The following is a 13,600-nucleotide window of genomic DNA, read 5'->3' as shown; positions in this document are numbered from 1 at the left end:
AGTACCATTATGCATTTAATTACTTACTTTTAATTTTATATAAGAACAAACTATACAAAAGAAAACTAGGTATTTTATTTTGTATCAACAACAAAGAAATACCCAACAAAGAATGTTTCCATACTAAATTTAAACTTTTCAAAGTACAGCTATATATCTGTGTGTATATTTGTCTAAGTCCATATTAATGTGCATTCAGTAGAAATGTAAGGGATTTTAATGAAAACAATTTTAGTTATTTTAGGACTTTTGGCTGGTGTACAGACTTTAAAGCCTAATTCCTCACTAACAACCCCAAATACCACTTGATGAGTGATGTTTACTTATTTTAGTAAAATTATAACAGAGCTGTGTGAGCCTTGTATTCTTTAGCAACATAATTAAGTATTCCATATGTTGGTGTTCCTCATATATATAATGACAATAATATCACATACCTCTTTGAGATACCATGACAAATATCAAGACAAGGACACATGTAAAAAACTTAACTGAATGCTGACTCAATAAATAATGGTGGAGGTAATCTTTTGAAATGTTACATATTATTCAGTGCTGGCAAATTTTTTCACATTTAAAACTCTAGTTTTCAGGGTTAAGACTTTTACAGTTCACAGAACAAATCCAGCCAAGAAAGGTCTCATTAGTAAGCTTTTGACTTTTAGACAAAGTTCCTTTTGAAAGGAAGTTAATGAACAACATGTGTATACCTATAAAAAATATAGTTATGCTTTTGCACATCTGATTTGCACATATATATTTTAACCCTATATATTAACCATTGTTTTCTACATTTTATATATATCAAAATTTCAATGTCAGTATCAATTTAATATTTATCAGATTAAAAGAATTTTAAAACAGCTATTATTCTTTACTATAATCAAATAAATATGTTTTATACCAATTATACAAATAAATTATGTTCACATATTATACTATTCTTAATCTTTACTTGATCTATCGTCATTACATTCTAGTCAGAGGTATTTTTTGTTGTACATAATTACAATTTCCTTTTAAGTGGTTTCTTTACAGGAATCTGTAAGGGTGACCATTGCCTAGGTCTACCTTTGAAGCACGGGCATGAATAATAATGGTTTCATATGTTTGGCAGTCTAATTATAATTCTATTAAATTAAACTAATTTTTATAGGTACTCACGTGTTGAACAGAAAATGTGACTTTCTGATTGTTCTGTTAATATTACTTTTTTCCCAAAATTAGGAAAATAAAATAGATTTTGTTGATTTTTTAAATCTCTGCCCCCCAAATTGGAAAGTACTAATTATGAAATTGGGTTACAATTGTATCCATTCTACTGCCAGTTCCCCAGCATTTCTTGGGTTCCCAGGTTATTAATTCATCTTTTTGGATTATCTAATTCTGCTACAAATATTCACTGAACACCTACTAATCTCCAGTCACTGTTCTCAGTGCTGGTAAACCAAACAGCAAAAGTCCCTGGTCTGTTGCAGTTTAAATTATATTCAGCAGATTAAGAACAAATATACAAGTTAGTTTAGTTTATGCAATGACTAGTTATCAAGAAATATAACTAAAAGTAAAAAAAGGGGGATGGGAAGAACAGGATAAGGGAACAGTGCTGCTATTTTTATGAAGGTTGGCTGAGAAAGGCCACCCTGATTAGTTAAATCTTATATACAAATTGCTATATGAAAATTTAATAAATGTTTTTCTAAAAGGAAGAGTTCTTTGATTTATTATGACCAATAAACATTTGTTGGGTGTCTTTTTCTCCAAATATTTATATTTTATTGGTATTTTAAGAGTAAGGACTGGCAAACAATGGACTAAAAGCCAAAGCTAACCCACCGGTTGTTCTGTATGGCTTTGGTTTATACATTATAAGAGTTGAAAATAATCAAACAAAGAATAATACTTCATGGTGAATTTAGTGAATATTAGCATTTTGTGAAATTCAAATTTCAATGCCCATAAAATTTAATTGTGACTCACTCATTTGTTTGCCTATTGTCTACAGTTGCTTTCACTCTATAATGCCCATATGGTTGCAACAAAGAGACCCATAAGGAAACCCACAAAGGCTCTGTTTTTTACTATCTGGCCCTTCATGGAAAAAAAAAATTTCCAACCTCTGTTACTGCAGAAAATAAATCTCCATATCATATTTCTAGGAAACTTGTGGTGCCAAATGTATATTCCCTTGACCCAACTCTAATTTATTGGCAGCTGGAGTGGACAGTTTCTGTACATGTTTACAATGTCCCACCATAAGCAGCCTTCTGGTCTACCTGTTTATCCTCTTAGGAGCATTCTTTGAGGTGCTGGGAGCAAGCTCAGACTGCATGACCCTTACACAGGAAGCCCAACTGTGCAAACAAAGCTCCAGGAGCTATCCTCAACCAACTGGGTATGGAAGTATGTGTATCTACTGTAATATCACTTTCAGTGTTCTCACCTTTTTCTTTATATGCTCCACTTAACTTCTTTGTTGGCAAATACTTTCTTCAATTATCTTTTTTTATTTTTAAATGACAGTGAGTTTATCATAGGAGACAAAAAAGCAACACAGGGGTCTGTGCATGAACTCAGCAACAGAAGTTCAATGACCAATCACCTGCAGGCTTTGGAAAAAGTGAGGTGATTTGTTACTGATCATGAGGTACATCTGTTGTTTAAGTAGTGATTTGTGGACTGAAGAGCTAGTAGCAAAGTTTGTATTTTATGCAGTGATTCACAGTTAATATGCTGTGGTAACTAAAATTGGGAGGGGCTGTTTTATTTAACTAAGCCATGGTAAATGAAATTTATTCACACCAGAACCATGCAAAGCTAGGACCGTCTATATTTGAGGAGATATTGTACGATCATACTGCAGAGAAAGAGGACTAGAATGTTAGGGTAGAAGACTGACAGGAACAAGTGTATGAATAAGAAGCCCTCCTTGGCTTTGGTTAAAGGGGAATCAAGATTCTGAGAGGCACTGATCTCTTTTTGACACAAGGCAGTCCCACTCTGCTGTCCTGCATCCAGCATGGCAGCAGGCAAGCAGGGGTCCCTCAAGCTTAGACTAAGGCATTTATAAGAGACTATTTAGTTCCAAAGAAAGAGTTAACAAAGAGTTAAAAGTTGAGAATCTTTCAAATTGATAAATTTTAGAGGTAAAACAGAAAAAAAATAAGAAAACTGTATCATTACATCGTTCTGTTTACCTTATGCATGCTAACTGTGAACACCAATTGGAGCCTAGTTAAAGATATACGTCAAGCATGCTGATGGCATGTCAAGACAACAATAGCAGTGACTCTTCCCTTAGATTGTGATTGACTGAGTGGACAGGAGAAAGAATTAAAACCATCCTTTATTCTACATGTTTGCATTGCCTCCTTGTTAATGGCCTTCTTGCAGCCACATGTCAATTACTGATTTTCATTAACAACCAGGTGTCTGATCAGACAGCTCTACATCTTTCATGTGAACTCAAAGCAAATTTTAATATAGTTAACAATAACAGGAATCTTGGTGAAAAAAAATGTAAAAGGAGAGAAAGCATTAATTCTTAACTATGAAGTAAAAATTTCCTTGAAATTATTTTATTGAATCATTTTATTATTGAGCATATTATTGAGCATATTATGATGTTTGACTATTTAATGGGTACCTTGGATTTTCATAAATGTAAAATTTTTAAATTATCTAACTGTAGGGATGAACTGATATTTCTCTCTTTCTATTCAAAGGACTTGGCCAGATCATTTTATCCTGAATTTGTCTCATCACACTTTCCATCATTGCCTGTATTGTTGAAAGGCAAAAATGGAAATTGAAATAGATAGGTGGAATTAACCATCTTGACCTGATTTTTACTCCTTGGCTTGAACTGAACAAACTGCACTATCAAGAACTTTTAAAAAACAGCTTTTCATACTGCAGTTCTACAACTGGATAATTTCTAAAGCATTTAGCTCAGTAGTGATCATCATATGGCTTTAATAAAATGATTCACTTACAATACTGTGCCAGAGAAATTTAAGCATTTGCAGTTAGGTGGGGGAAATAACTTTAAAATACTGTATGACTTTTTCTGAAGAAGAGCAATATAATAAAAGAAAACTTATTCTTTCATATTTACCCTTTTGAGGACTACTATTTAATGTCTGCCTCAGTAACTCCATTCAGTCACTTTAGTTCCACTTCAGTACGTTTTCATTGAACTTGAAATATATCATTGGAGATTACCATTTCAAGGTCATCAGTTTGCACCAAGCTGTAGAAACAACTCAAAATTACGAATAACGTCATGTCAGCCTAAACCCAGTTTGTTTTACAGACACAAAGAGTTTTCTTCTGGAATAGGTGTTGACTTATCAGGCTGCTAAGAGATATTTTAGGGAAGAACCATACCTCTTCCCCAAGGGTCTCAGGGGAAGAACAAAGTAAAGTCAAGGTAACTGCTTCCTTGACAGTCTTTAGAATCAGGAAAGATGCTCATGTGTTAAATTAAATTCTGGTTGTTTACATTGTTCTCAATGAGTCTGCAGACAAAGGACTTTCAGCTCCTAGAAGCTATGTTCTGTAATAAAGAGTGAAGGAAGGTTCTCTCAGTTAAAAATTGAATCGCTTGTCAGTGAAGTTTTCTTTCATGGGCTCATCTTCACTAGAAAGACACAAAGCTTAGTGACTATCTTGGCTGTAACCATTTCCAGTGTCTCTTCTGAGGATGGATCAGGGTTAAAATTATAAGTTAAATTCTTCAAAATTTAGTCTAGTAAAAACTTTATTTTGCCTTTTAGTGGTCAAAGGATTTGCACCACTTAACTGTACATTGTGTACATCTTTCAATGAATGCGGATTGAGTAATAAATTAGTGTATTATGATAAAATGCCATCATAATTATAAATTCTTTTTAGTGAGTACATTCTTTTTGATCAATCTCCCAGTGAATGTTCAATACATAAGTACATTCTTTTTCTAAATCAAGTCTCCTTTTACAAACCCACAGGGAAAAAAGCCTGTGTGTGTTTATGCATGTTTCATAAGTACTAGATCTTAATCCTCCAATGCGTGGTTCTTCTCTGTCAAAGAAAGAGAGAGTTCGCAGGGCTACCTCAGCTTACTTCCATGATAGAAACTCACAGAGAAGGAGAAGTAAAAGATTTAGACATGGGCTTCCCTGGTGGTGCAGTGGTTGAGAGTCCGCCTCTCAACCACTGCAGGGGACACGTGCAGGGGACACGGGTTCGTGCCCCGGTCCGGAAAGATCCCACATGCTGCGGAACGGCTGGGCACGTGAGCCATGGCCGCTGAGCCTGCGTGTCCCGAGCCTGTGCTCCGCAGCAGGAGAGGCCACAACAGTGAGAGGCCCGAGTACCGCAAAAACAAACAAAATATTTAGACATAAGTAGAAGTCACTGCATTTTCACCTAATGTGGTACTAATATAAACCCTCAATTTTAATAAACCTTAGTAGGTCATAGAGAGCCTTCAATTAATATATCTTTGTAAGGGTGGGTGCTCATTTATGAAAAAGACAAAAATGTACTTTCCAAGAGTTTATAGTTTAGGTGGAGATCAATGAGCGCTCATGTTTTTTTACTATACTGATGAAAAGGCATTTGAGTGACTTTTGTTTGTGTCATACACTCAGTAATACTACAACTAGAACTCAGTTGTCATAATAGTCATTTTTCCTTTCATTCACAAGTGCTGACATTTTCTTTCATTCAAAAAGGGTAGAAAAATTCTAATAAATATTATATGGAAAGTATTTTGAAAAGTTTTTAAACTTTTCAAAAGGTTTTTAAGAAGTATCTTAAAAGAGTATTTTAATAATAATATAAATAACAAGGGCTTGGTTTAATTTATGCAAATGTTAGTTATAAAAATAAATAATTGGAAAATTTCAAGTAGTATGAGTTTATGTTCAGTGAACAGTTATTAAGAAAATGAAAAAATAAAGTATACTTGTAATAATGTTTTAATGTGTTCTTTTGCTATAAAGTTATTTTAATACATGAGCTTTTTACTGTAAAAAAGGTGGCTTAGTAATAATGATAGAAATAATAACTACAAGCTTTGAGTTACTTTTTTAAAGTCTCTTTCCTATGACATCTTTAGCAACACCAAAAACTGCTTTTAAAAATAATGAATTAGTATCTTAATAACAGAACTAAGATGTATTTATGGCAAACTCTTTAAAATAGGAAGTTACAAATCAAAAATTCAACTTCCTCCATTTCCTAAATGCTCCATGTATTTTATTACACACACATGCACACACTCCACACCTCCCATAATAGTTGCATTGATTTAATATCAACCAGTTGGTTTTGATGTGAATATCAAAATTATACATTTTCTAAATTTTTTGTAAATTTAATGATTATTAAGATTATTAATAAATTATTAAGATTATTTAATAAAATTATTATTTAATTTTAGGAAAGCTTAAGTAAATCTTTCAACATTTACATGGTATTCATATTGATTTTCTATTAATTACCTGCTAATTTCATTAGTGTATTCCTATTTTAATGTTTCTAATTTACTTCTTGATTTATATAAGCTTTTTACATATCAAGGAAATTCACTCCTTGTTATATTTATAAAACATTTTTGTTGTTAATGTTCTCAGTCTTTGGGTTTTTTAAATTGGTTTATCTTTGATGTAACTATATTTTATATTGAGGTGGTTAGTGATCATATATATATATATACTTTAAAATTTCTGGGTCTAATGCTTTCCCTCATGGACTTTTGATCTTAGGCCCACCTAGAAGTGAAAGTTCATCAACTACGTTTTCATCTTCTAGGATGTTTAAGGTTGTAGTAGAGTGTGACCGAAGGCAGGTTACTTAAAATTCCCGTCCCTGTTAATGCATGTGGAGCCCTGAGAAAAGAACCACACATACGCTATTTCTGTGGCACTGTGTGCTGTGCTCTAGCCCTGTCTCATCTAAACCTCATTCTGGTGTAACGAGTAAGGCAGGACTCTAGTTATTTATTTTTCTCCAGAGGACAATTGGTTATCTTAACACTATTTATTTGAATAATAAAATGTTTTTTCACTGATTTGAACAGCCATTTTTACTATATTACACTCACATGTATTAGAGTTATTTCTGGCTTTCTTTTCATATTTATTAATATAGCCATTTTCATTCATAATAAAGCCATCTTTTTAAAATCTCTAGTTACACAATACTTTTTAATATCTGGTAGGCCATTATTTCCTCAAGATTCCTTTGTATTGGAGAATGTCTGGCTTTTAAAAATGTATATCCTAATATTTGACTTTCAAATTTCCAGAGAAACACAAGTATAATTTTATAAATACCTTGTACAAATATTATTATATAAATTGTGATTATAAGATAATAATTATCATTCGCACAATAACAAACCATCTCATTCAAAATTAGTATGATTCTTTGTATTCATTCAAACTGATATTATTCAACAGAGTTTTACTTTTTTTCTTTATCTAGATTTGTAACCTATTTTGCTGATTTTATTTTTAAATAATTTACTTTTAGTGGTGCTATTTAAATAGGTTCTTCTGTTCTGTACACAATCTGGTTATTTTCATTTTTAAAAATTGCATGGATTTTTGTATTTTACTTATTTGCCAACTTCCAGAAATTTTAATTTTTTTTCTAAGATTTTAAAGATAATAATTTTTAATTATTAAGGTGGACTGTTACATGAAATACAAATAATTAAAATGATATTCCATACTTTTGTTTCCCTTGGTTATGAGCCAAGAAGTTGGCATCCTTTTTTATTTCTTGATTTTAGTGAAATTAGTATAAACTAAACAAAATGCTTGGGTTTTGAGATGTATATACGTACTTCAAAATCTAGCATTAAGCTTAATGATATATATACATTTATGTCTCTATACAAATCTTCAACTTACAACGGGATTACATGTTGATAACCCCATTGCAAGTTTAAAGTATAGTAAGTTGAAAATTCATTTAATACACCTAACTTACAGAACATCAGAGCTTAGCCAAGCCCACCGTAAACATTCTCAGAACACTTACATTAGCTTACCGTTGGGCAGAATCATCTAACACAAAGCCTATTTTATAGTATAGTGTTGGAAATCTTATGTAGTTTTTTGAATACTGTCTGAAAGTGAAAAACAGAATGGCTGTAAGAGTTATCAGTTGTTTACTCTCGTGATCACATGGCTGACTGCGAGCTGCGGCTCACTGTCCTGCCCCCCTTCACAAGAGAGTATTGTACTGCATATTGCTGGCCCGGGAAAAGATTAAAATTCAAAATTCGACTTACAATTTCGATCAAATACATATCACTTCCACACCATCATAAGTCAGAGAATTCATAAGTCAAACCATTGAAAGTCGGGGAGTGTCTGTACATAGCTATTTATCAGTTTATTATCATTTTACAAATATTTATACTGGGGAGATGTAGAATTTCATTGGTTGTTTATTTGGTGCACATGAAAGTATTTTGATGATTATGAAATGCTACAATGCCATCCTAATAAAATATAACGAATTATCTAAAAAGTAAAGACTTTTATTTGTGCTTGAAAAATATTTTCTCTGCAATAATACTTTTTTATATAAGTGTAAGAATGTTATCTCGAAGTTATATTTTTCATAAGTATGCAGATACATGAAAGACAATGAAAATTTTATTCTATGAAAAATTCAAGAAATAAGTAATTTTTATAATAATACCTTCTTTAAAGCTTGATGTCTTATGTTAAGTATCATGAAACATATCTTTTGCTTTAAAAAATTTTCAGAATCCTTCTCAATATTTACTGTTTTTTTAAAAAGGATACATCTGACTAATTTAACTTTTTCCAAATGATTTGATGGCACCAGGATCACCATTATTATTGGGCCAAAATGTTCTTTAGTCATTATATAATGTGTTTTTTTTTTTAACAGCTATAAATGATTGTTCTATTTGAGTTAAAACAATATTTCTTTTTTCTGGTTATTCCTTCACTATCAGCTATTGCTTCTTTCAACTCCCCCAGATCATTTTGACTTGTAGGTTTGTAAAAAGTCTTGAAAATCAAGTAACTAAGCTTATTAACATTGTGTTTAAATTATAGTAAAAAGGCTCTGTGAGAATACCTGAGGTCCTTTCTGTTAAGTTGAGTAAGAGCTTTACCTTCTTTACTGGATATTTTTGTGGCATCTGTTGTGTCTGTTCAGAAAACTCCTATCATTTTATTCTGTGTTGTGTTCAAGATAAGTAAGATTGTTAATTATTTGAATTATAGATATGGAATAAGTCCTGCTGTCTGTAATGCCAAAATAGAACGTGCAAGTATTAATTCCTATTTTTCTTCTCCAAATAATCACATTTGGCTCTATGAATGAACAACTCCAAAGAGACCCAGAACCACACTTTAATAACATCTTGAGCACTTATTCTCCGTTTTATATTTTGAGAAAGGAGCCTGCTATTTGTTTTGTCGTGAGGAAATCATTTTTGTAGTCATATTGTATCAATACCTTCTAGTTATGTTATTGAACTTGGAAAACAGATACTTTATAAATTTTTAAAATGCAAATTAAAGTAAACTCTATTTCTGCTATAACACATTGCCATAAAGACCTTATTAAAACAAGTGCCATCTTTTAGCTCACAGTAAGTCAGAAGTCCAGGAAAGCACATCTGGATTCTCTGCTCAAGATCTCAAAAGGCTGAAAACAAGGGGTTGGCGAGGCTGTGTTCTCATCTGCAGCTGGAGGCCATCTTCCAAGGTCATTCAGATTATTGACAGAGAGTTTATGAAAGCAATCTGGATGCTATTGTGCCTGCAGTCACACATTTTAGAGTTGTGCCTCTGCTTTGCAGGCATTTGAGATAACTAGAGATGGTTTCATGAACCCGAGAGTAACTATGTCTTAAAATAAACTTTCCTTATTTATTTCTTTCAACTGTATTACTTACCAGCACAGTAGCCCACTCTTGTTCATATTCTGTTTTTAATTTATGTGATGACAAATATTGCCTTTACTTTAAGGAACAGCTCAGAGTAACATTGCTCAGAGAGAATGGCTTTGTCCTTCCTCTAACTCAGGAAACCACCAAGGGAATACATACACTCTTATAAGCAAAAGAAAACAACAGAACTCACAAACAAACTGATACATTTTTAAAAGTATAATACAGTTGGGAAGTTTATACAGTCAACTAATGAAGTATGCTGGTGAGAAAATACCTTAAAGAATATTATCACTAATAACTTGCATTAGAAAAAGAGCAAGCATATTTTTAAGTTTGTGATCATTAAAAACTAGACAAAACATTTATATTACAGTCTGAATAAGAAAATAATCAACTTATTTATTAGTATAAGTAAGCTCTACAAATCAAGAAATCTTTATTTTTTATTATGAAACTTTTTTTGACTAAGCAAAATTGAAGAGTGGAGTGAAAATAGATCTTCTTTAGAGCCTCCTGAAAGAAAAGAAAGCCCTGCCAACACCCTGATTTTAGCACAAAATGTAATTTGAACTTCTGACCTCCAGAACTGTAAGATAATAAATGCATGTTTGTTAAATTGCTAAATTTGAGATAATTTTTCTCAGCAGCCGTAGTAAATTAACACAGCTTCTAAATTTAAAAAAAAAAAAAAAAAGGAAAGCAGGAATGCACTCCTATTTCTGATGTAGCAACTTTAGGATAAAATGTATAGTTCACCTCTGAAAACTGCAGCTAGAGGAAAAACACTGTAAAAGTAAAAAATCCTGCCATGTGTTGAGGTTGAAAACACATCTAGCTTGTTTCAATGAAACTTTGAAACTCAAATCAAGTCCTCACTTTCCCCTTTGAATACCAACACCTTTTATTGCTTAGAGGCCCTTAACCTCACACATTCTCAATGATTTTCTCTGAGAAGGATGAATGTACCTTAAACACCATGCAAAGAATTTGACCAAGGTTTTGGAGAAGAAAGTAGTGGAAGATATTTAATTCCAGACCTGCAAATACATGTCTCTTGGGATTGTGTTAATTAGTATTAGGTTACCCTATTTCTTTTGCCATGATTTGTCAAGAGTTAGTCATAAGAGAGAGGTATTTGCATACAACTCTTAATTTTTAGTTAGGCATTTCATGGAATCCCAATGCTATCAAGCTTTGAGAATTCACATGACTTTGAAATTATTTAACACTTTAGTTCACCTTGGAATTTCAATTTGTACATATTTGAATAAAACATTTAACATATCAATAAAACATAAATACATTTAAGCATAAAAGAAGCACTTTTGTTTAAATAATTTATCTTATGTTACTAAACAGTATCAAATGACTTTTATGAATATTCCAGTTTATTTTTACTCTAAAAATAATAATAGTCTTATAATACTTAATGTTTAGTTGTATGAAAATTAGCTCATATATTTAATAACTTCAAAAAAACAGATTTAATTCATTCTAACTCAGCATTTATATTATTACAGCTTTGTCACTTTTGAATAAAAATTGAGCATAAATTATACCATTTTACTTCAATTAGCAAAACTTTTCCTGCCAAGTTGTTTATATTTATTTGGTTCATTGCTGGTTATGTTCTACAAAATAAATAAGTCCCCTGAGGAATGTCTTCCCTAGTTTGCAAACTTGTAATACATTACAAGTAAAATGATCTTTAGTGCATAAATGAAAGTACGCAAGAATGTTGACTTGTAAATGTAGGGATATTTAATCACTGAAAATGAAACATAGCTGAATGTGAGTGTAAACATTAAGATCAAACACTGAAGCAAGATCAGTGTTTGCTGGTTTATATTTTATCATATAAACAGTTGTGAACTAGTTCAAGGTAAATGTTTTTAATGTGAAATGTTTAACTGAATCCCTTAAAACATACCTCATCAGCAATTTAGCTTATTCTTTTGATTTCTATTTTATTAGTCAGATTTACTACATTTCTCAAATTTATACATAAAAAGCTTTTAGGAAAGATAAGCTATTTTGTTTAGAGATTCTAAGAGTTGATAAGGATAGAAGATCATTTTATGTCTCTAAATTCTATTGCTATTCCCCAAATGCATTTTTTAAAAATAAGGTTTAAAAAAAAGCACAGCTGACATTTGTTTACATATCTTAAAATTGACTTTTAAACCCTTCTGCTATTTAAGGCATAAGACAAATTTAAAGAGAAATTTGGTAAAGAATTTATTAACTTCTCTTCACTTTAAGAAATTATACAGATAACATACATAGCTTAGCTATTTAAAAGGGCTTTAATAAATGTCTTTTCAAGCTAGGATTATGTTGCATTTTTCATAGCAAACAGTGATAAAAGGAAGTTGTAAAATCTACTCACAGAACTGTGTCATGCCCAACAATGATTCTATTGAATCAATAGTTTAGCATGAGACCATTATGTAATTCAAACAAGCTGAACATATGTGTCTACTTTAATCATTAGTGTCTGCCAAGAAGAGAAAAAAAGGACTTATATTACTTCTTTTTTCTGCCATTTTTTTTCTTCAAGAAAAATGAACATGACAAGAATGTTTTCGCATCCTAGTTTGTACAGTGTCTTGGGAAGATTCTTTTTTGGATTAGTAGTAAATGGTGACTATGTGATTTTATGTTTTATCAGGAGCTACAACCATAGAGAAATATGACCTCAGAACAAATTTGTGGATCCAGGCAGGGATGATGAACGGCAGAAGACTGCAGTTTGGTGTGGCTGTTATTGATGACAAACTCTTTGTAATTGGAGGTCGAGATGGTTTAAAGACACTGAACAGTGTTGAATGTTACAACCCCAAAACCAAGACTTGGACTGTCTTACCACCAATGTCAACACATAGGCATGGTCTAGGTAAGATTCTTACTTTATTGATATTATTTTTAGAAAATATTTTATTGATAGTAAAAGTGTATGCTAAAATATAGTATTACTGTCATCAATTATCATTAATTTTAGGTAAATTGTGGGCTTATTTGGAGCATATATATATTTTTAATTCTTGATATTTTCCTGTGTTGACCAATATGCAATAAACTGTTGAGAGTGATGTTAAATATACCAAGATGAGTAGATATCAAGTTATTCTCAAAGTTTTCACAGTATGATATTCATACAACATGTAAAATTCATTTGGTATGAAGAAAACAATGCAGAACTATCATGGAGAGACCAGAGTAATGCAGCCTAGAGGAAGAAACAGTTAATGTGAATTGAGGAAAACTTAATTAAGGTGGCTCGCTCCCACATTACTGGACAGACAAATCGAGCTATATATTTGCACTTAATTGATTCCACCTTGAAAGGTCCATGGAGAGCGGGCAACACAGGTTTAGAAAAAGAGTGACACATCAATAGGCACCAGGGGTCAATATGATAGGATTCAATCGATCTCTATTATGGAGTAACTTGGAGATGGGGAGAACTATATTTGGATTCAGAAGTTCTGGGTGTGAGTTTTGAATCTACCATTTGATATTGTCATGATTGGGCCCAGCAGTTAAACTATGAGCCTCCATTTCCTGATTTGCCACCATTTCCTGATGATGATAATGAATATGAAATCACTTGTAAATTGTAAAGTCCTATACAAATATTTGAAAAAAAGAGTAATTTAATAAAGA

At 31.9% G+C, this 13,600-nt stretch overlaps 1 protein-coding gene across 1 annotated transcript in view; it reads left to right on the top strand.

Annotated features, from left to right (window-relative positions):
- The window catches only part of KLHL1 (kelch like family member 1), a 229,288-nt gene that overhangs the window by 146,975 nt on the left and 68,713 nt on the right, over positions 1–13,600 (top strand). Inside the window, exon 6 of the mRNA XM_004282153.3 lies at positions 12,606–12,830. Within this exon, the coding sequence (XP_004282201.2) occupies positions 12,606–12,830 (225 nt within the window). The remainder of the gene's footprint in view (positions 1–12,605; positions 12,831–13,600) is intronic.

The sequence above is a fragment of the Orcinus orca genome, chromosome 18 (assembly GCF_937001465.1).
Source record: "Orcinus orca chromosome 18, mOrcOrc1.1, whole genome shotgun sequence".
Lineage (NCBI taxonomy): Eukaryota > Metazoa > Chordata > Mammalia > Artiodactyla > Delphinidae > Orcinus > Orcinus orca.
Note: the sequence above shows the minus strand (reverse complement) of the source record. Positions and strands in the feature narration are given on the sequence as shown.